This window comes from Durio zibethinus, chromosome 4, assembly GCF_047325235.1.
Source record: "Durio zibethinus cultivar Kanyao isolate XHJ-2024 chromosome 4, ASM4732523v1, whole genome shotgun sequence".
Taxonomy (NCBI): Eukaryota; Viridiplantae; Streptophyta; class Magnoliopsida; order Malvales; family Malvaceae; genus Durio; species Durio zibethinus.
Window position 1 is genome coordinate 4,881,027 of NC_143165.1, and position 24,632 is coordinate 4,905,658.

General features: G+C 30.5%; 2 protein-coding genes across 11 annotated transcripts; one reads left to right on the forward strand and one right to left on the reverse strand.

The window, feature by feature from the left end:
• Nucleotides 1-6,550: 6,550 nt before the first annotated feature.
• On the forward strand, nucleotides 6,551-16,509 carry LOC111287094 (protein decapping 5-like). Of its 7 annotated transcripts, XM_022877320.2 has the most exons (9): nucleotides 6,551-6,679; nucleotides 7,042-7,259; nucleotides 9,893-9,993; nucleotides 11,219-11,290; nucleotides 11,999-13,012; nucleotides 13,931-13,999; nucleotides 15,021-15,191; nucleotides 15,289-15,396; nucleotides 16,130-16,509. In XM_022877320.2, the coding sequence occupies exons 2-9, from the start codon at nucleotides 7,106-7,108 to the stop codon at nucleotides 16,274-16,276; spliced, it is 1,836 nt and encodes a 611-aa protein (XP_022733055.2). In that variant the 5' UTR covers nucleotides 6,551-6,679; nucleotides 7,042-7,105; the 3' UTR covers nucleotides 16,277-16,509. The 7 variants fall into 7 exon arrangements, with proteins under 7 accessions (XP_022733055.2, XP_089615286.1, XP_022733053.2 ...); XM_089759160.1 differs by lacking the exon at nucleotides 13,931-13,999; XM_022877318.2 differs by lacking the exon at nucleotides 16,130-16,509 and having other exon boundaries at nucleotides 15,289-16,064.
• A 2,477-nt stretch (nucleotides 16,510-18,986) lies between these two features.
• Nucleotides 18,987-23,776, reverse strand: LOC111287212 (translation initiation factor eIF2B subunit delta-like). 4 transcript variants are annotated; one of them, XR_016341389.1, is made up of 8 exons: nucleotides 23,260-23,776; nucleotides 22,213-22,365; nucleotides 21,571-21,935; nucleotides 20,559-21,092; nucleotides 20,348-20,479; nucleotides 20,143-20,239; nucleotides 20,011-20,065; nucleotides 19,122-19,548 (listed from the first exon to the last, which is right to left on the reverse strand). XR_016341389.1 is itself a non-coding variant. In XM_022877567.2 (7 exons), the coding sequence occupies exons 1-7, from the start codon at nucleotides 23,696-23,698 to the stop codon at nucleotides 19,486-19,488; spliced, it is 1,917 nt and encodes a 638-aa protein (XP_022733302.1). In that variant the 5' UTR covers nucleotides 23,699-23,776; the 3' UTR covers nucleotides 18,987-19,485. The 4 variants fall into 4 exon arrangements, 2 of the variants coding, with proteins under 2 accessions (XP_022733302.1, XP_022733301.1); XR_016341388.1 differs by having other exon boundaries at nucleotides 22,213-22,371; XM_022877567.2 differs by having other exon boundaries at nucleotides 18,987-19,548; nucleotides 20,348-21,092.
• Nucleotides 23,777-24,632: the final 856 nt, after the last annotated feature.

Below are 24,632 nucleotides of genomic sequence, written 5' to 3' on the forward strand. Positions count from 1 at the left end.
TTGTCGATAAAATACGCGACAACAAGCATCAAATTTTCACCTACAGATTACCAATTAAATAAATTCCGTCAATATTTTATTGATAAATATCAATTTTTTTTATTACAATCTATCGATATTTCGTAAATAATTATTAATTAAAAATTTTTATCAATAAAAATCCATAAGTGATAACTTTAATTTTGGTAGCGCATGAACAAAATAAAAGTTTTTTAATTTATTTCATAATTATGAATTATGAATTTCGAAAGAACATCTCAAAACCTTATTTTCACACCCATTTACTTATAAATAGATACCCTTACTCCAACTATTGACACATAACTAGTAGTCTACAACCAAAGAGCCCCGTCTACGCTTGGTGGGTGTTTAGTCTAGCTTATGGAACAGCTTATTTATTGTAAATGCAGAAGTCAGATGTTTGGTTTTCAAAATTTTTAAAATTTTAACTTGCATGGGAAGCATATTTGAGGTTTTAAACGAAGTTATAAATTAAAATTTTTTTAAAAAGTGCTAATTTTAATGATAAAATTTAATGAATTTGTTTTACATTCTCACTGTCAAAATTATAAGGAGAATTATATTATTTCATATTATTTTTTATTTTGTTTATTTTCTATTTATTATAATTAACAAAAATACATATTTATTTTATACGTTTTTCACCTAAAATTTATGATTAAATTTAACTATTTTTTTATTTATTACAAATATACAAAATTATTAACAAATAGTTCTTTTTAACATTCTATATCACTTCTGTATTAAGTTTGTGAAAAACTATTTTAACTTCTTTTTAAATCACTTTTATAACAGTTTTACTCCAGCGACACTTATAAAAACTCCAACTGAACCAAACAAAGCTAAAGGGCTTTCAACCATTCTTTGCCTCCCACTAGCCTTTTTCTCATTAGTTCTTTAGGTTTCTTTTATGCTAAATACCTTAATTACAATATAAAAAATATTTTTTTTGTACAAAAACTTATAATTAAGTTTTATTTCAAACATGATTTTTTAAAAAATAATGATTATTTTATTATTTTTTATTCAGGTTAAATTTATAAATAAGATAATTTTTTTTCAAAATTTTAGAATATCATAACGAGATATGAATTTTTTATTTTAAAATTTTGAGTACTATTAAAAATATAATATTTTTCTTCATAATCGAATTATCTTGAACAAATGTGTGAATTAAATATTCACTTTCAAAATTTCAAAGAAATTTTTGTAAATTCTCTCGTACTAAACATCATCTTAGAGAATATCTACCTCTAGGAGCCAACATAGCTACATAGAAACCTAATCTCCATCTCCAAAACCTCGAAAACAGATGTCACCTACGATTAGTATAATACAATTACTTAACTAATTATAATTTAGAATTATATAAGATTTTTTAAAAAATATTACATAGAATCTATACTTATAAATAATGGACTTTTATATAATTTTTTGTTATGATCGGACAATTATATGATTTTAATAAAAAAAATTGTAAATAAAATGTTATATTTGTTTTCTCCAAAAAAAAAATTTACTAAAAGATAAATTTAAATTTATCCCTCTATTTAGGTCATATGATGTTGAATTAAATTTATCATTTCTTTTGAAAATAGTGTAATTTTAACATTGTACTTTTAATTAGATTCAAAATTAATAAAAAATAAAAACAAAACAATTCATAGAATATTCTATAAAATATTATTTTGCTTCCTTATGGATATTTCTTTACCGTAAAATTTTGATCATTTTAATTAAATTAAAAATAATGTTAAAATTACATTATTTTGAAAATGAGTAGTAAATTTGATTCATCATATTTGAGTAAATTGATAATTTAGACATTATTGAGGGGTTCTAACTAGTATTTCATAAGCACTTCGAATAGAGGAATAATTTTTTTTTTATAAAGATATAAAGAAATAAAATTAATTTAAGAGCGAAGTAAAGTATGATAATAATATTTGAAAATTATTTGATGCAAAGTTTGTGTTGCAATTGGTAACAAAACTTTATAAATCATTGGTGGAGTTTTGAATTCCACAAGTTAATTTATATAATTGTTTTATGTCTATTTAATAATTATACTAATTGATTAAGTTCTTTAAATATGTCTTAATAGACATATGGTAATTTTCTAAATCTATTTTTAGAGTTTTAAAAACTTAATATTAGTGTATGAAATATTTTTCTAATAAATAATTGAGTTTTTATTGAAATGATTTTGAAGGAAAATTATCATAGTTAATGGAGTTTTTAATGTAATAAGTTTAGATAATTGATGTATGTTTAATTAACTTGACGCATAATTATTAATTATGCGTTAATTATTTAAAATTTGCTTGTATTGCTTAAAAATAGATATATCCATTAGTCGAATCTTAAAAAATTTTTCAAGGTTGAGCTCAATCTGGAATATTTTTTAATCAATAAAAAATTTATTTAAATTTATTTTTAAAATATGTTTAAAATTATTAAGATTTTAATATAATTTTCAAACATTTTCTGTTTCAACCTCTTGGATTTGATCGATCGAACCGAAGCAAAAGCCTTGGGGAGGGTTTTTTAAACGCTAACTAAGCCTAGATTAACCCAACTTGATCTATACATACTTAAAAACTTCACATTTATTTTATAATACAACTATTTATTTCAAACATATGGAATTTAGATTTATTTAATTCATGTAATTTATTTTTTTTTATAAAATTAGAATCTTTTTGCATGGATAACAATTAGAGGTAAAGGTGAGAAAAAAAAAATGAGATAACTGAAAATTGATTTGAAATTATAGTATTTGATTTGGTTAAAATCAAAATTTTTTCTTATTTGATTTGGATTAAGTTTGAATATTAAATGTGTATTTTAGATTTGGACTAGATTTTGGATCAAAAAGTGAAACAAAAAATTGAATTAAAATAAATTATGTATTTTTATTAGCTTTTATGTATTTTAAATTTTTATAAAATAAAATAATTATTATATTTCTAAATCTATTTAAATATGTTAAAAAATATATTAAAATAATATATAAAAACAAAAAATTTAAAAATGATAAATTGATCCGACTAGCAAAATGTGAATCGAATCATATAAAAATTTGATTTAGATTTAGATAGAATTTTAAGAATTTATAATTTTATGCGTTATCCAAAAAAAATCAAATCAGATCAAATACAATCCAATCCAAATCATTATTACCTTTATTTATAAGTCTTACAAACTGAATTATCTATCAGGTCTACTAGCTCAATCTATCTTTAACTAAACCTTGAAATGAATTTTAAGATCTAAGTTCATTAAGGATTGAGAATATTATTATATTAATAAATAATATATTTATTTAATTTTAATTATAACATTTCTAAAAAATATTGAAATTTAATATAATTCTTTTTAACTTTAATAATAAATATAAATAAATAAACCAAATTTGTGTTTAAGTTTTCAAATATCAATCGGGCCAATTAGGGATATAAATAATACATTAGTACTCGCAAGCTACTCGGGTTCGATTCGAATAAAACTCGAATTCGATTCGATTATTATCAAGTCGAGCTCGAATAGCTCGACTTATTGATCGAGCCTAGTTCGAATATTCTTATACCCGACTCGAGTAGCTCGTGAGCCTAACCAAACTTTTATATTTAAATTTTTTTAATTTTTTTAATTAATAAAATATCTTGAATTCGAGTTTGAGCTCAAGCACAAATAATCAAACTCGTATTAAATATAAGAATCGAGCTTATTTTAACATATTAATCGAGCTTAATTGAGCGAGTTCAAGTAGCTCAATTTCAATTACAAATCGAGCTCGAGCTAAGAAAATGAAACTCGATCGAATTTGAGCCAAGTATCGAGCCTTGAGTTGAGAGTCAAGCTGAAACTCGAGCTCGAGCTTCTCACTGTATCGGTTCGACTCAGCTCGATTATACCCCTAGGGCCAACCTTATCATTGAATCATAGTAAAAGCTTATTATCAAATTAATTTGGAGGAAAAAAACTAACATACCTTATTTAGATTTTTGTTTGTGAAAAAAATCAATTTTGTCCAAATGAAGTAAAATCAAGCAATTTATATGGAAATTTTGAATTTTGATAAGTCTAAAATTGGAAATAAAGTCGTTATCATCTATCAATAGAGTGGTGTTATTTGTACCCCAAAAAATTTTGAATACCTCTCAAAAATTTAATTTTTAAAAAAATTATTTAAATATCATTAGTTAATTATCTTGTTGTCCTTTAAACTCATTGTTAGTAAGTTACCAAAAATTCATTTTCAAAAACTTCTTTAATGTATCAGAAATTCACTTTTGAAATCTTATTCATTATATTGGAAAACATTACAATTATCCAAAAACCCATTTCTGAAAGTAAATTTTTTACTTCAGTTTCTTTATTACAATCTCTTGATCAATGTCTTGTACGAGAATATCGAATGTCCCTTGCTGTGATCTCCAAACAGATTTCTAATAATTTCTGCTAGGTATGGGCTATTTAAATCCAACAATAGAAACCTTGACTCGTTCGGCCATATTATCTGTTCAATAATATTGTAATATTTTTCAATTCTAACCAATATACATATGAGAGGAATTGGTAATTGTAAAAAGGCATTCATATAAGTGGCTACTGCACTATGTGCAGTGAGACAGTCACTCTCTATCGCACATAATGTAATAGCTAACTTGTACAAGTGCCTCTTAACACTTAGCAATTCCTCCTAGATACACATTTGTTAGAATTGGAAAAATGTTGCAAACGTTATTTAATGGACAATGCCTGGTAGTTAAAAGATTAAAGGTTTTTATTGTTAGATTTGCTAGTTTACTGATAATATTGTTAGGGTCAATGATCCTTACAGTATCAAGTTATTGTATACCAAAAATTTATTTTCGAAAGTTTTTAAAGAAATATATAAATGAATGTCCGAAAACTATTGAGAAATTTAAGAAATATACTTCTAAAATTTTTTGAAGGTTTTTGAAAATAGATGTCCAAAAGTTTTTAAAAGATTTCGAAAATAAATTTTCGAAAGTTTTTAAATGATTCTAGATATCCATTTTCAGAGATTTTCAACAATTTTCAAGAATTCATTTAGGGAATGTTTGAATCACACCCTAAAACTTAAAATCTTAAATCTTTTGAAACTAAACACAAAATCAAACGAAAAAATAAAAAGAAAAACCAAATGATTTACTTCTGATTCTAAGTTATCTAATATCAAATGGGTGATTAGAGCTTGATTTGAGACTTAATCCTTCAAGAGTTTAGGGTTTTCAATTGAAGAATATGGGTGTTTGCGTTTTTTAGTAAAGTTTGTGGTGTATTAAGTAAAAAATTGGGTGTTAACAGTAGTAAAGTGTGAAGAGAAAAAACTTGGAATGCAAAAAGTACTACTCCGATCAATATTGTAATGTAATTAACAAAATATAATTTCATATTATATAAAATTAAAAAAATTATCTATTCTTTTAAATTCTTTATTGTGATTGTCTAATTCATTTTTAATTCATTTTATCATATTCTTTAGAAATGTTTTTGAGCTTGGAATGTTAGCATATTGATTGAGTGAGTCTCAGAGGCCATTCAAGTAGCGTAAATAATACACATGTACTCATAAGTTATTTGAATTTAGCTTAACCAAAATTCAAATTTAGCACGAATAACTCGGTTTATCGAGTAAGCCGAATTTGAGTATTTTAATGTTTAATTTGAGTAGTTCATGAATCTAATTGAATTTTTATATTTTAATATATATTTTATATTTCAATTAGAAAATTATTTTTTTTTTTAAATATCAAATTGAGTTTAAATTCGAATAGTTAAATATGAGAATCAAACTGATTTTTTATTTTATAAACAAGTTTAATAGAACAAATTTAAATAATTTAATTTTTATCTCAAGTTAAATTTAAATTTAAAAATTAAAATTCAAATAAATTCAAGCTAAATTTTAAATAATAAATTTCGAATTAAATTTAAACTTGAATCTTTTATTGTATTAACTCAACTTGAGTAGACCTCTAGGCCACATTATCCACCAAGCTAAGCATAAGCTTGAGATAGGTAATAGTCTTGTTTGTAATTTAGGATAAACGATAAACACAGAACAATAATTTTTCTTTTTTGGTGAAGTTTTAGGAACATATTACTTATAATGATAATTAATCGATTACAAAATAAAATTATTAAATCATGTCATATAATTATATCATATAATTATATTATTAAAATAAATAAATTATGTATTATTAAATAATTTATTTATTTATTAAAATTAAAATTTATTATTTAATTATCACATGTAACGTCCAATAAATGATTAATTTTTTTTGATAATGTAATTATATGATATAATTTTAATGGAAATAACTTAATTTTCATTTAATTTTTTTATTCATTAAAATTTTATATAAAATTTACATTTATAAGTGATACAATGAACGTTAATATAATTTTTTATTATAATTAAAAAATTATAAATTACGGTGATAAAATTTTTAAGTGATTTACTCTCAAGCATTAAAAGGCTAAAAGGCTAAAGCGATCTTTGAACTTAAAATATATATATATATATATATATATATTTATATATAAAGAAAAGAAAGAGAAGAAAATAACAAAAATTTTCATTTCGCATTTTCTTGGGAAAAGTCATCTCTATATACTCAAGGTAGGTCCATATTTATCTCATCTTCGAGCACAGATTAGAGAAAGCTCTTTTTTTGTCAGATAGACTTACTGATTTTTTTAAGATAAAAGAAAACCCTAGTTTTTTCAACTCCGTTTTATTCGATCAATTTGAGCCAAAGAAGATGTTATTGTGTGGGTATTGGGTGTTTGGGTTCAAATGATTTGTTGATCTGATCTTGGACTCATCCACACTTAGACTCAACTATTAGTGTTTTAGGGTTTTTTTTTTTTTTTATTCGTTTGTTTTTGTTTTCTTGATTGCTTTCACGCTTAATACTGAACACGTCACTCACCATTCTCTCTTTCAATATTACTTTATGATTTTACTTTCGCTTTAAACAGAAAAAAATAGGGAAAAAGAAAAACAAAGAAAGAAGCCAGCTTTGTTGCAAGAAACTAAAAGGGTATGGCCTCAACTGAGAGCTCCAGATCTTCACCTTCTGGGTCTCCTGATTCATACATAGGCAGCTTGATAAGCTTGACGTCTAAGTCTGAAATCAGATATGAAGGTGTTCTCTTTAACATCAACACTGAAGAATCCAGCATCGGTTTGAGAAATGGTAAGGAAACAAACAAAACTCCTTTCTTTTCTGTTTTTTTTTTTTTTTTTTTGGGTTTTGGTTTTGATATTTGAGCTCTTTAGTGGATTTTACTTTGTGGGTTTTCGTTGTTGAGGTGAAATGGTTTATGTTGACTGGTTAATGTGAGGCTGATTTTGTGTTGCTGTCAAAAGTTTCACTTTTTCTACTTTTTCTTCTTTAAGTTCTTTGTTGGGTCATTGGGTATAATAAAGGTTTGTAAGTGAGATGAATGTTGACTCAGGTTTCAAATAGCGGTCATGTAGCGGCATTGTAGCCGCCATTTCGCGGTTTCAGTAGCCTCCGCCGCTGCTACATGCTGAAATTGGGGTGTGAACGGGATTCACGCTCATAAAATAATACTGTAGCGGACAATAGTGGCTATATGTAATCACCATTTTCAGTCCAAAATGTAATTTGGAAACCCATTCCTTTTTTTTAGCAGTCACAGAATTTCATATGAAAAAGCACATTCGAAACAAGAAAAACCCTTAAGTCTACTACTCAATCAGCAAATATAAACCTTAATCAAAATCAAAGAACATGTTGTTGAAGTTAATCAATGACCAACTCAGACCTTGAGAGTCGAGAAGAAGCAAAACATCCTTTAACTGCCAAGATAGGAAGATGAGGGACCTTGGGTTCACTATTAGCGTGGCTGGTGGCTTGAGTTGAGGAAGAAGGCAAAGATAGTGTGACTGGAACTTAGAAGAGGTTAGGAGATAGAGGAAGCATGGGAGATGCTATGGATTTTTAGAGAAAGAGACAGTTAGAGAGAGAGGGAGATACAAAGAGGTTTAGTCATGAATTTTGAAGAATGTATGGATGTGGGAAAGGTTTGGTGGCTTTGGGCTCAGCCGAACCAATCACAGTTTTTTTTTTTTTTTCCTTTTTTCTAAGTTAAAATTTAGGTCAGAATTTAGAAGGGTCAGGACTCACGTGTGACTTAAAAGTAAATTGTATTTTGCTTTTTCCTATTTAGGTGAAAATTTGGAGAGAGAAAAGCAAATGATTTGGTGAGAAATTGGACATTGGATATTTTAGAAAATTCTTTGATGATTTTGCTGAAAATTTAAGGGGAATGTGAGCTATTAATTAGTGAATTATTTTTATGTACCATCATTTAAAAGTAATTAGTAGTTTTTTTATATAATTTCAATATTACTAATGTTATTGTTAATTTTATATTTTTATTAGTTAATAAAGATTAGTTTTGCTACTATTATATTACTTTGATTTAATTAGTTATTTAAAATGTTGCACTTGAAAATTTGATCTAATGGTAAAGTATATTTATCCATGGTCAAAGAGTTAGTTTTAATCATCTTCCCCCAATAAACATATGTTATAAAAATAACTAAAATTTTCTTCACTATTTTTCTAATTAAATTATTATATTCTTAATTAACTTCATATAAGATTCTTTTTCCATCATATGTATTTATGACATTTATGTCCATGAACTTCATGGGTATAATAATGAAAAGCATTTATAGTTTGCAATTTGATTCTGAATTATAGCTACAAAATGTGAAAATTTTATTTTAATCTATAAATAAAAAATTAAAATGTCATAAATTACTTTAAAAATCATTAAGTACGAGTTTTTATTATTATAATTATAATTACTAAAATTTATAGTAACTTATGAAAAATAAAAATTCACGATCGTGATGACCGTGATGCAATCCAAATCATGTCTGTGACCGCAATTTAAATCCCGATGCTGACTGTTTAAGCAACTGGTATTAGTTGAGCTAGTCATTAGATTAAATACCCAGGAGGCCAGCATTGTAGAAACAATTAAATGAATCTGGAGTTTAGCTTAGTTGGTTAATGCAATCACCCTTAAGAAGAAGTGGAATTAAGTAGGTTTGGGTTAAGTCCCTCCATCTACAGCCGCTTATCTTATCTCCAGGTTGCAATCTTCTTTGTACCAAAAAAGAAGATAAAGTTAAAAATGTGGATAATCTAGAGAACCAAAAAAAAAAAAAAAGGAATGTTATAAGGCTGAAACATAGGACAAAAGAGCTGAGTATTTGTTTTCTGATTTACTTTCAAACATCTGGTGTATATCTCAATTTATAGGACCTGTGAAATTTAAATAATAATTCAGTGTTGGCTGCCTGCTAAAATTAATACATATCACACAGTTTCCTGTATTTTTAATCCAACACCTGTAAAACACATAAGATTTTACATTTTACAGCTCTCTAAACAACTATACAGCGGCAATTAAGTTGGCACAGCACAATTTTGGCAATAATCAGGGATTTCGAGTTGTTATTTGTTAAGGACTAAAATGTTTTGTAAAAGTAGTTAATGCTAGTTTGGAGCACCCTGAAGTTGTTGGAAATTTAATAAAAAAGTGAGTAATAAATTGAAGGTTTAAGTATTAGTATTGATGATTGAAAGGGTCAAGTATTAGTGTTTACATGGATTGCTACAAAAGAAATAATATAAAATTTGACAATTGTGGCGAGGATCTTGCAGCTTCCAATGTTATTCTTGTGCTTGTGGTTAAGAAAGGCCTAGTCTATGTTTTAGTGACTATTCTTGTCATTTTGGGTTTTAAGATGTTCTTCTAAATAACTTTTCTTTCTTTAACATTGCAGTAAGGTCATTTGGAACAGAAGGGCGAAAAAAAGATGGTCCACAAGTTCCAGCAAGTGATAAAATTTATGAGTACATACTCTTCCGTGGAAGTGACATAAAGGTATTCCAAATATTATTGGAACTGTAGAAAATCAGAGTATCGTATTGAAGAAAAAACATGAATGTTACAAGCTCTAAGGATTATATGCATCTGCTTTTGAGAGATAAAATAGGAAACTAAATTAGAAATAAAAATATTTACAGATTTCCTAAAATAACGAATTTATTAAACAATACAGCTGGAACCATGTGTTTTCCCACAGGAACTAATGCACATTAATAGTGTAATTATCTACCTTTTAATTATGAAGTTTCGCATTTGGCAATTGATCATGGATAAAGAATTGGACTCTGAATTTGAATTTTGGTCCAAGAAGGCTGTTTTTGAAGAAATGCTGAATTGCTGTAGAGTATCAAGGGTATTTCTTTCGTTGAAAGTATCTTCTTTTGCTTCACTTATGGTGCCATAAGTTGTTCATTTGCTATCTAGACTTGCGCCAAAAGAGGCTAGAAAAAGCAAAAGTTGTTTTGTCGCTTGATCACCCTCCTATTATTGCTTGTAAAGTCTGTTAGAAGTTTGTTTTGGTTTATGCTGAAATACTTTCCAAGTTTCAAAATTTCTTGGTGTTTTAAATTCATTCAACAAAACTATTTTCCTTGAACAATCTTTATGAGATTCAATATTATCTCTTATCTGGTAAGGTGTTGGTGCAGCATTTTATTAATGCTTGACTTATAGATGACTGTAATGAGTTACCTCATAAGTAATACTAATCTTTGCTGCTTAACCTCATGGTGTTATTGTTTATCATGGAATTTGGACTTAATGTTGTATATTAGTGCCAAAGTGTCTTAGGATTGCCCCTGATACGTACCTGGAGCTCAGTCTGGTCAGCAGGCTTAGGTTTGGGTGCACCATTTTGTTAATGCTCGACTTATAGATGACTATTTATGAGTGACCTTACAAGTAAAAGATTAATCTATGCTGCTTAATCTCATGGTGTTATTGAAAGTTGTGATTATGTTACTAGGCCAGAGTGAAGATTTCATGCTACTAAATCTGACATTTTAGATTTATCTGCACAAGAGTTGAGAAAAAAAAAAATATTTACATGCACTAAAGCATTGTAATTTAGATGCCGCATTTGCTAGAATACAATTTGGTTCCATCTACTTTTTAGTGAAGATAGAAAATTTCTTGTTTCATCTCGAATTTTATATAAACCTATTATCTATATAAGCGCCTTAAATGTATTTTTTTTTCTTGTTCTGCATTTGTTTTACAGGACTTGCAAGTTAAATCTTCTCCACCAGTTCAGACCTCAGCACCTATACACAATGATCCTGCCATTATACAGGTAGAGGAAAGAAAATGGTTATTATTTATTGCTATATTGTACTGCTAATAAATAGCTTTTTTAAACCAGTAATATTATCAAGTTTATATGGAATGATATTTAAAATATTTCTAGAACTGGAGTGTCATCGCTAATATTGTACTTCCTAGTGAAAAAAAGAGTCAAAATACTGTATTTATTTATTTATTTTTACATTTGTGGTTCTATTTTAATTTCCAGTATTTAGGAATTCTAGGCGTTTGAATTTGGTTTAGAGTTTAGAGTTTAGCTTGTAAGAATCAATCTTATTTCTGTTTCTAGTAGTTTTCAAATAATGACTTAGCGAGAATTTGGAAAATTGTTATGAGATTTCGCTCTTTCAGTTGTTTCTCTCTGGTTTTCTCTCCCTAATTTTCTAATTTCTCCAATTTCTTCTGTTTCTTCCCTCTTCTCCTTGATTTCCCTCTATATACTCCTTCCTTCCCCTCCTTGTTCATGACTGTGCTTAAATGTGTCTTTCTATTGTTAAGATATGTAGATCTGCATAATCAAAATAATTGGAGGCTAACTCTGAGTATATTTTTTACTGCTGTTTTCAGTTTCAAATAGCATTACAAATTGGCATTTTGGGGTTATTGGAATCAAATTTTATTATTTTTCAAGCATCAATATAGATACATGCGTATTAGTCAACTTTGCTTTCATTTGTACTATTCCTTTCTTGTGCAGTCTCACTATCCCCAGTCAGCAATTGCATCCACAAGCTTGCCTTCTAGTACTGGATCTATACAAGATCCAGGTTCCCAAACTCCGTCTGTAGGACTGGTGAGGCCAACATTTCAAGGCAGTCTTCCATTATATCAACCTGGTGCAAGTTTAGGGCCATGGGGTTCATTGACTGCTCCAACCACAAATGGTGGGCTTTCCATGCCTATTTACTGGCAAGGTTACTATGGGTCAACAAATGGTCTTCCTCCACAGCAACAACCTTTACTCCGACCCCCACCTGGCTTGTCAATGCCACCTTCCATGCAGCAATCTATGCAATATCTAGCCATGAATGTGTCATTACCTACTGCAGCTTCTAACTTGCCAGCTTCTCAGTTTTCTGAAAACAGTCAGTTGCTGCCACCCTTTGGTACAGGCGCCATGAATTTATACTCTTCTTTTCTTCCATCACATTCTTCTACAGTAGTTTCAGACTCATCAACTAGTTTGAATCCAGATAGGGCTTCTTCTTTAACTCTTTCTACTGCAGCTCCAACTAGTAGCTTGCCATTGGTATCCCCATCAAGTACTGCTTTAGATAAAAGTGCTGTCATGTTGTCTTTTTCTGACAAGCCTAAGACAGTCCCTGATCCCACAATGCCATTCAAAGGCATGCCTGATTCTGCTTCCTCCACCATAGGGACAACAAGTTCAGTTTTGAATGATGGAATGCTTCCTTCTTTGGTAACCCCAGGCCAGCTTTTACAACCTGGATTGGTCACAGCATCTTTTTCTATGTCTTCACAAACAGCTCAGAAGGACGTGGAGGTTGTTCATGTGTCATCTCCAGAATTGACGTCAGCACCAGCACTAGCACCTCTGTTAGCAAAAGCACCACCACCTCTGTTAGCACAAGTGCCACCACCAGTTTCAGCACAAGCATCACCACCATTGTTAGAACAAGCACCACGACAACCACCAAAAACAGAAGGACATGAACCGATATTGCCTTCACCTTCACCCTCTGACCAGAAGGTATTGCTACCATTATCTTACTTCCATTCTGCAAAGTGAAAGGGCTTAAAATCTGAGGTACTTTGATCCTGTGACATTTAGTTTTCCTTTTGAGAGGGTCAGGGATGAACGTGGAACAGTCTTCTTTTCCTTTGTGTTCCCCCATCCTTCTCTCTCTCTCTCTCTCTCTCTCGGTTTTTAGGCTCTGTTGAGTTGCTCCCTGTTTTTGACTCTCTTGGTCCATTTCTGAAGCATCAGATGTGACTTGTTTCTGGAGATCATAGATATTAAATGGTTGTGCTACTGGCTTTGGGATACAAGTATTCCAACATGATTTTGCCCTACAGATGAAAAGGACAATTTCTCCTTAACTTAAAATTTAGTGTTTAGACTTTGACCACAATTTCTCCTCAACCTAGGGATGTAAGAATTTCCAATTTGGAGTTACCACATGCCATAATTTGTAGAGTTCAGCTCCTTTTGGTCCCCTTTTTAGTTGAAGGAACCCCAGTTTTTGACTCTGAAATTCAACTACTATAGTGACTTGATGCCACTGAGCTGATGTTGCTAACTTCTTGAAAAGAATTTCAATCTACTGACCTCTCCAAAACAAGGTGGCTAAGTGCCTAATCAATTTTTTAACTCATTGAATTGAGAAATGTTTTCTCTCAAGCAATTTCTTATCTATGACGCATTCTGACTTGTCCATTCAATTTATCTTTTGTTTCCTTTTGACATATCAGGGATTATATTACCAGGTTTCTTTAGTTGTGGCTGGTTTGACCATTGGCTATTAATTGCTTTATCCTTCCCAATAGTTAGGATGCATAATTTTCACGTATGCATATCATTATGTTGGCTTGAAAAAGTTACATATACGCTAACATGCTAGTTTCCCATTTCTGGTGCATTTTATGTTGGTTCTTCACCCCCTCCTAGCTACATGGAGCTCCAATGCACGCCTATCATAGTTACAGAGGAGGACGTGAAAGAGGAAGAGGAAATGGGGTACGTTATCTGTTTCTTTGCATTGCCAGGTTGTCATTCACGATGCATTTGGTGGCAATGCTAATCTTTTGAGCAGGAAGTAGCCATGTTAGTGTCTATAATGAAGAATACATTAAATGGAAGTTTTGGAAAGCTTTTGCAATATCACTCTATGCCTTAAAACATGTTTTAATTTGAGTACCACCCTATGTTAGGGAAGCTAATCGAATAGTCTGAAGTTTTGGGATAATAAAAAACTGATTTTCCATCTATGTAGAAGACTATTTACTTGATAAAACCCTTATTTATACCTTTCGAATTTCATAATTCAAAATTTGCCTCTTGTTCAACAATTAAACTTATTTGGGTCATTTTGAAAATTATAATAGATTGATTGCAATGAAACCATGATTTGACAAATAAATTTCTACATTAGATTCACCAAAAGAATCTGCGATGATGTGCTTGAATGGTCTTGATCATATGGAAGTGATGCACAAGAGCATATGCTGATCTGAAACTTTTATCTCTTTGTTCCCTTCTAGTGTGTGTGAGCCTCCATACAGGCATTTATGTTGTTCTCCAGATTGTATGGTATCATTTCAGTCAGTGTAGTTTGATTATTTCACTCTAAAGGTTGAGGTAAAACAAACAGTTCAAACTAGATTTTTTGCATAGTGTATTCTTATTGCAGTATAATCATGAGAATTGACTGATCATGATATTGGGAACTTCAAGTATTTTAAGCTTTAAGATTCATAAAATCTTTATTTTCTTATGGTAGTCTCCAAGATTACATAAAAGAACCAATTCAAAAGTTTAACAATTTTAACTTACTTTCTCCTTGAAGGCAATGATATTACCTGCCAAATCCTCCTTGGAAGTCTTTTTGTATTTATGAAAAATTGTTTTATAAATTTGACCCTGTAAGAACTTTATTCTGTTGGTCATTGCTTTGCCAACCATGATGAACTCACAAGGTCCGTAACCTTTATAGTCCAATGGCTTAGCATGGTTGTAATGTCAACATTTGGTACTGCAGATTTCACGTTCAGCAACCAGATTTACTGAAGAATTTGATTTCACAGCGATGAATGAGAAATTTAACAAGGATGAAGTTTGGGGTCATCTCGGCAAAAGTAGCCGAGCTCAGGAAGATGTCGATGATTTACAAAATGAAGATAGTGTTGGGTCCCTGAAAGGGGAGGTTAAGGTATGAGCACTCCACCCCATGTGCATGTTGGTGCCAAACAAGTTTCTATAATTTGGTTTCTAAATTTTTTTTGTTACTTATTTTTATTCTTTTGCAGCGTGTATATGTTAAGGATGATTTTTTTGATTCCTTGTCCTGTGATTCTCTTGGTGGTGGGTCGCGTGGGAGAACTAGATTTTCAGAGCAAATGAGAAGAGATACAGAGGTAATATATTCCATTGCATTGGGGGCTGGGCTTGTTTGCGTTAGAGGTGTAATTGAGCTGGGTCGTGATGATACAATGAGAAGCATGAGCTTGATCCAAACTCGAGGCTCAAAACTTGCTAGCTTGATTGAGTTTCATTTTTTTAGCTTAAGTTTGACTTGAGCTAGAAATCGAGCACTCAAGCTTGCTCAAATTAGTGTCATTTACTAAGTACAACATTAGCTCGATTCCCACACTTGGCTTGAAGTTCAATTATTTGTGCTCAAGCTCAATAATAACCAATAGGTATATTAAGGGTAAAATAATAAGTTAAGAATTAAAATAATAAAAATATATATTAAAATAGAAAAACTTGATTAGGCACACTAGTCACTCAAGCTGGATATTAAGATGCTCAAACTTGTCTCACTTGATAATTCGGGGTATTCAAGCTCGACTTCGGCTCGACAAAAACTGAGCTTAATTTGATTTTTGAGTCAAGTTCGTTTAGCTTGTGAGCATCAATGTCTCGTTTAACACCCTGTAAATGACAAGTTCAATGGGGAATAGGAGGAATTGGAGCTTGGACTTCGACCAAAGAAGTAACGACAGTTAAAAACTGATCTGGTTATGACTTATAAGCTTGTAATGGAGTTTACATAAATCTCTGGCGTAGTATTTGTTGATAATGTGTGTTTTTCAATATGCATGATCTCGTATTCTTGATAAAATTCTCTTTACAATGTCTATATAGACCTTTGGTGATATCCCACGGCATCGTGGTGGTAGAGGCGGCCGTGGACCTTTTCATGGTGGCAGAGCACGTGGTTCTTACCATGGACGAGGCTATGGTTATGGTGGGAGGGGTAGGGGATATGGCATGGCAAATCGTACTACGTAGTTAGCAGCTGGAATTTAGTACAATTAGTAGATCAAAGTATTTCCAGAAATGCATGGATGTGTAGACCAAATTGTAGATCCTTCTAATAGCCTTTCATTATACTCTTATAAAAGTTTATGCTTTAGGATTCTTACTATTGAGCTATAAAAAAAAAGGGGACCCCAGAAGACATAGAAGCTTTTCTATGGTTAACAGTTATTTTGGCAAGTAATCACAGTTCTGTATTATGTGAATTTCAATTTTGTTTTCATGGTTTCTCATTAACGATGATTTTAGGACAATTTGGGGAGCATATTATCTAGTCATTGCACCATTCTGGGTTAATGTCTCGTGAAATGTTTAATGTTGATTTTTAATTTAAAAAATTTTTAATATGAAACTTGAATTTTAAATTTTTTAACAAATAATGCAATGATTATAGATGATATGTTTTCAGTGAAAAGATTTTTAGGCAAAAAATCGGTTCGTTTAATCATCCAAAATATTTTTTTTTTTTTACTTGAGAGAATTAAGACTATGTCTAGTTGATTTTTTTTTTTCCTATTGACACTTTATTAAATATTAATTTTTCATCATATGATTTTGTTTGAGAAAATTGAGGAATGTATTAAGGAAGCATCATCTAAATAATGATCTTCAGAAGGAATGATGTTATAATTATAAAATTATAATTTCATAAATAAATGTTGAAAGGGTTGATTGGTTGCTATAAAAAATTAAAGGTTTTGATGGTTTTTTAATTATAATTTAAGGGTTTTTTATATCCTTAGAATTAAATTAAAACTTTCGTATTTAATTATGATTGTTAAAAATTTTACAATTATCATGACACGGTATCATATTTTGAAAACATTTATACAATAAATTTATTATTAATACTTTTAAACACATCTTTTTCAATGTATACGATTAAATTATCATTTAATAATTTTTTATTTAATTATATAAATTTTTAATAATGTTTAATACTGCAAATGCTCTTACAAACCCAAAACAAAATGAAAAAAAAAGTTGTCCTTATGTCTTGTGGCCTAGGCTCTTACAAACCCAAAACAAAATGAAAAAAAAAGTTGTCCTTATGTCTTGTGGCCTAGGCCATTAAACACTTACTCTTTTAAGTACACTTAATTCTGCAAGAGGAAAATTTAGATGTGAAATTTTTTTTTTAATATTTGTAAGGCCTTGTGTCCTTAATGTTATCTTTACCATACTGCTTTTTATAACTCTCGTTTGGCATGATCAATGCAGCCATGCTGGCATAAAAGACTGTTCCTGGAACAAAATGCTTCAAAAAATTGGTTCATCTTACAGCATATGCAGATCCACTTAAGAGTGTTCATGAACATTCTCAAAAATTGAAAAAAAAAAATTATAATTCCATCGATAGAGTGTCTTACTTTTATCTCGGGTATTAATGGTCTGTGGGCTGGTTTGAAGTTCCACAATTATAAGGGCATCAACGACTTTTACATTCTACGCTCGTATAAAATATCAATATTTCATGTATTTACATTGTGTTTTATATTAAAGTTTTATGTCATAATTTATATCTTACATGAAAGACATTAAATATATTTTTTATTTTTATAAAATATATATAATTTTTATTAAAATTTTAACCATTTTACTTTGTATATATATATATTTTTGTCGTTTTCATATAATATTATATCATATCATATAGTTTAAATTATCAACTATTTATTTTGAGGGCATTTTGGTTCGTTTTGTGAAGTTATGTGGTTCTTAATGATTTTTATGTTATACTTTTCTTTTGACATTATACTTTTTTATTATTGCATTTATTATCAGTATTTTTTCACAAAAAAAAATATTTTTAAAAAATTAACTCAACATCTATCTTATATTTTTAATTAATGATTATAATATATATAAAAAATATTATAAATTATCACCTGTGTCCTTATTTTTTAAAAATTACTGCATCGTCCGACAACGAATTTTTCATTGATGTTAAAACTTACATTGATTCTATCAATTATTATTGTTATATAATAAAAATGATTTTCAACAATAAATATCTCGAAAATTTATTTACTCTATCAAATAAAAAATTAATGATTAAATGAAAATTTAATTGTATATATTTAAAATATTAATAACAAAATTATTATATAACGATTTCAAAATTTAAAATTACGTTAAAAATGATTATAAATTTTCTAAAAATTATGATTAGATACGAAAATTTTAATTTATTGTTATTATATTCTTTTTATTATTATTATTTTTATAATTTAATATAATTATAACGAACTGAAAGTTTTTCTATCACATATTTGATCTAAAAATTTAATCATAAAACGATATGCTGAAGTTTTTCCGCCAGGCATCCGAACAAAACCTATATCTCAAATTCTTGCAACAGGAAAAAGAGATGGCTCATCCCAACGATGCTATTATATTTGAACAAGCAAGAATGAATCAACTAGCTTAGAGAAACAAGTTTTACTTGGATTAAACAATTTTGGCTCCAGTAGGCAAAAAGCTACACTCATCCGCTAAGCAAAGCAAAATGTTCTCCCCTTGCCCTCCAATTTTTGAATGCCCATAAATAAAAGAAGGAAGGAATATCCTATCGAGGTAATCACATTTGTTTCGATATATACTCTTCGAGCACTTAACCCGCTTGGATTACATCTAGACAAATAGAAGCGGGGTGCCGTGCAATGAAACGAAATGTATGCTGTGGAGGAAAAATATGGGTAGTATATTTCCAGACAAACCATTTACAGTACGACTTACAAAAACACGTATGGATTTGGGAAAAGATCTCCCACGTATTGGGTAGCTGATAAAAAAAAATGGTATCATCCAGGAAATCTGCTAGAAAATCCAACTCTTGCAAGAAAATTGTCAAATCTGCTACAATAATCATCCTTGAACCTCAAGAGCGAAAAACCAAAACAAAACTTGCTACAACAAATGAGATTGCATCACACTTCTGCCCGGAGAGGCGAAAAGATCGCACTCTTCACTGAGTCAGGTTAAAAAAAACCAAAATAACACTGGAAACAATGTGAGCCTATGGCCTTATTCCACGAGGAAGAAAAGAAATTTAACAAAAGAAAACATGTGATAAAAATTTTCTCGCCTTATTGTTCCGTGGAGATTGACCAGAATGATGGTCTATAACATGAGCAAAATTGTTGAGAAGCCTCGGTGATACATTTACGAGCCTTCGAGGACTAGGACCACAGGTGTTCTCTTCTATATTCTCTCACAATGACAGGCACGCTTGTGGGTGGCACCTAAATCAAGAAGAGCAGCTAATCGAGTTACAACTTGTTGCAACATAAATAGGTAAGACAAGTAGCATGGCTGGGAAAGAAAATTGCCCTGGCTTAAAAGCATATTCAATGTTTCTACCAAGGATACCCCAACAAAGCTTTCCTAAAATTTCCTCAACTAAGTCTTAATCATAACATATGTTACTTTTAACTAGGCCTGATAATTTTACATATGACATGATGACATGATATGAAAAAAACATAAAAGCGATATGGTACGGTTTAAAATTTTAGCAAAAACCATATATGGGTTTGGCAAAAAACATAAAATGTGTTTTGTGTTTAACATGTTAACATGAATTGTTACAAGGCAATTTTCAAATTATACATGTATTTGACATGAAATAAATATACATAGATACATGAATTGCTAGGTCTACTTTTAACAACTAAAAGAAGAAGCATTATCAAAAAATAACTTACCATGCCATAATCTGTGATTACCATGGAGACATAATCTGAAGGTGTTGCATCGTAACTGTCAATGAAAAGTTTGGAATTGTCAGTCCTTAGAAGATATACTTAGTTTTACATCAGCAAATTATATATACTTACATTAAATTCAGAAGCTGCAGATTTTCACAATTGACCAAACCATCTAAGTAGTTGATTTCCTCTCTACCATGAACTTTAGAAATGGCATCTGGATTACCTGAAACAGATGGAACAGACACCTAAGCCACTTCCATTTAAGTGACCAAAAAAAGGAAACAAGACCTAGCAAAAGTTAACTCCAAAATCTATTCCCAGAAATGCCTACCAAGCTCGTTAGAACATATTGAATCAAGCTGAACCCTTTCATGAAATTTATATGCTTCACAACACACTAATACAGGTACACGGAATGCATGAGCAACCATAGCAACACAAGCAGTCCCAACTCTTGAGTAAACTGTTCCATTAGACAAAACTGATGAAGCACCCAGAAAAACTCGAGTAACTTCATGCATGATATAAGAAACTGCGTTTACATGAGTGTATGTACAGCTAAGGCCCTTCCTCACCAATCTACGTAGCAAGAGCTGTCCTTCAAGCTTTGGATGAGAGTCAACCACTACAACACGGAATTCTTTGCCAAGCTCATGGGCATGCAATAATATCATCTCAACTGCAGAGGATGCCCCATATGTGAGAAGAACGTCCCCATCACTAATCTTTGTAACAGCATGTTCAACTATCACCTTGTCTGCAAGGATGATCTTTTCATTTATGAAACGATCAATATCCAACATAAGTGTAGTTTTTGCTTCTGATTCTGACAGAGCCAATGGTAATTTTGCAATTCGACTCTTTAAAAACTTGATTGCATTACCCATGCTAATTGACAGTGGCCTGCATTCAATCAAGAAAGAAACATAACTACTAATCCTTGCAGTTAAATCTCTAATTAGAGTTTTTTCTGGTGGAGTTGAGTAATCCTTGATAGCCTCTTTGAACGCTTGAAGCATCGCAATACAACGAGCATTCCCACCGTATATATCTCCAGACAAATACTGCAATCCAACCTGACAAACCAAGGAAAGCCCTATTGAAATGAAAATTCACCAAGACTTTGATCTCTTTTACACAATGATCAAACATAGCTAATGTACTAATAAATAACACAGAGATTCATGGGTGCGGCCGAAGTAAAAATCAATAAAGCATGATTTGCCAAGAACATGTTACTAGGAGATAAGAGTAAGACACCACTCTATAATTAAGGACTATTTTTTCTATACACCAGTAGAGGAGGCTTTTAATTCCACGTAGTTTTATACAATTTCCAGGGGTCCATTTAATTATTAATTATTGTTTAAATATATCCTAAATGGACATTATCAACAATTTGAATCTGCTTATGGAGTTAAAAAATACTCCACTGACAGTGTATACATATATGCATACATCTATGTGCATTTATATGGTTTAAGCATGTATAAATGCGTGTGTGCAAGTGAACTGTTTTTCCATAAGAGCACCAAGTCAAGTTTGTAGGAATACCTTGTAGAGAGCAGGATGCATTGGATCAAGCTCAAAAAACTTTGTCTCTAAATCAGGAAGCTGAGTTCCATGTTCATATTGAGGCAAATGCCTGAACAGTTCCACTCTATTCCTAGCTTCAGTTTGTTTTACAACAGCACGCTTTTTGGCTTTCTCCACCCGGCTTGTATCATCATATTGCATTCGTGGATGAGGAGCATCTTTCTTTCTATCTTTCTCAGGTGCACGATCACCTCCCTTCTTATCAGAAGCTGCAACTTGAGAACCATCATTCTTTTGTGAAGAGGGTTTTGTGGCTTTAATTGGTTTTGTATTTTCTGAGGTCACAACCTTAGATGCAGAGCTTGATGCCTTACTTCCTTCAGCTAATAACACGTTGTGATCAAAAGGAACACATTATGAGTTATTAAAGGATTTTTTTTAAAAGGTGAATTACACAAGACAAAACAAATAACTATAAGTCAACAGCATACTCATTTAGGTTTTGAGTCCTGTTTAGAGAATAAACTGAGTTTTAGATGTACAAATAGGAAAAGCTGTATGCAATTAAAATGCAAGCATGGTTTGGGAGCAAGAAGTCATTTAAACAAAGCTCTTGGGCATAAAAAAAGGGGGAAAAAAAAGCCAAGTAGCAACATGTACCTTTTGCAGCAGCTTTGGCAGCTCGTTGAGCCTCCTGCAGGGCACGTCTTTCAGCTTTAGAAGTTTTCTCTTTCAATGGCTTTGAACTAGCACGTCGATCATTCTGTACTTCAACTGATGCTCCACCAGCCTCTTCCGCAGTCAAAATTTTCCCTTCAACTTGTAAACACTTCATATTCAGAATTCTTTAGAATGACGAAAAAAAGACTCTAAATACATCCAACCATTAACCATAAACAAATTAAAAGAGTTTCAATTTCTTTTGACCACACATGAAAGGAACTGTCTTTCATTCTTCATATTAAGAGATCCTTTTCCCTCCAAGGATTATAAGTTATTGCTAGTCACTAGCTTTCGGTTAATATTCATCCAAATAAACTCATCCCAAGAAGGAAAGAAAATAAAAAACCCACAAAAAAGAGATAAAATAATGTAATGTAAATATCAGCAAACCAAGAGAGAGGCTAAACTGTTAATCACTTATTCATATTTCTAATAAAGCTATTTTTCCATAAATATGTAACTGAGCCAACCCAACTCACAAGCTACTTTAACTCGTTACAGAAAATAATTGAATTCAGTTTATAGCTGTAAGTCAAGCTCAAGTAATCCATCGAGCCAAGTTTGAGTATAATCATACTTCATTCGAGCCTCTTTAGACCTGATGAAACATTCTAGTTTTTTTTTTTTCCTTTATATATTTTTCATATAATTTGTATTAAAATATGTTTTACATTATTTAATGAAATTGAGCATAGTTTAGCTTAACTGGGTCAAGTCAAGCAGCTTGGTTTATTCTCGAGTCAAGTTCACATTTGAAAATCGAAACTCGATCGAACTCTACTCCAGTTTCAAACCCTGACTTTGTAATTGAGCTCGAGCTTGAGCTGTCTACTCTATTGAGTTCACTCAGTTCAACTACACCCTCCCGCCTAAACATTCCAAATTCCTTAAAACTTTGCACAAAGAAAAAAAAATCAAATATACAGAGAATCAACTTCATGAAAATGCCAAAATCTTTGAAATTTTCACAAAGTGACCACTTACCAGAGATTCCTAGAGCCAAATTAACCACCGACACAGTGGTGAGCTCACTCGCGGGTACACTACTCGCCTTGACGCCCGAAAATGAGGATGGCGATTTCCCGTAAACGACCTTTCGACCAGGCGATCGCAAGTCTTTGTTTTCAGGGGGAATCATTACAGTTCGAGTGGAAGGCGAGAACGGCTTCGTGGGGGAGGTAGCTTGGAGAGCCGTACGGAGGAGAGCGTCGGAATGGTGACGTGGCGGAGGAATCATAACAGGGGAAAGTGAGCTATCGGAGGGAGATCGATCGTTAACCGGAGGGGAAGACTGTGAGGGAGATTGGATCGGGTCGTGGTGACGTGGAGGATCCGAAATGGCGTGGTCGGGTGGTGGTGTGAAGAACCCCACTTGACGGACCTTCGGGTCGCTGACTGTTCGAGCGGTTCGACGAGGGTCCATATGTTTGGAACGAGTGTTTGGTTCGTCCGATTTTTATTTTTTTTTTATTTAAGGGGATTCATGAAGGAAGGTTTTCTCGGGAAAATTTGGGAATTTAGGGTTTTAATGGAAGAGTTATGTAATGATGTGACTTTGCGTAGACAAGAACTTTTTTTCTTTTTTTAAATAAAATTGTTTTTCTCTTCCCTTATTTTGTTCTTATCCCTAAGCTTTTTTCATTTTTGAATTTTTCCTTAATTGGGCAAAAAAATCCTTCTTTTTTTTTAATAATATATTTTTGAAAATCAAATTATTATTAAAATATGTTTGATTAGTAAAATTTTAAATTTTGAGAGAAAATATAATTTTTGAGAATTTGTGATACTTAAAATTTTTTTTATTTTTAAGACATAATATATTTAGATTCACTTATTTGATTGAAAAAATTTACATATATTAATTCTTATAAAATTATCATAATATCTTTGATAGATATAATGGTAACTTTTCATTTAATTTTACTAAAAATAAATACCTAAAATAACAAAGAAAAGAAAACAAATATTTTAATTGATTTTTTTATAAAATTTCATCAATTAAAGCATTTTTTATCTTTAACTACTTAATTAAGACATTTTACTTTTTTATAAAAGGATCAATCATTTAAGGTATTTTTATATACAAATACTTTAATTGAGAAACTTTTTTTTAATTGATCATTAGGCATAAACATTTTAAATGATCTTTTTTTACACCTTAATTAATGATATTTTATAAATAAAAAATAATAAATTAAGTCATAAAAAATAAATGGATCATTCAAAAACACCTTAGATGATCTTTTTATTTTTGCTACGCCTTAATTGATGATATTTTATAAATTAAAAAAATCAATTAAGTCGTAAAAAATTAATTAAATTATTAAAGGTATTTTTATCTAAAAACACCTTAAATA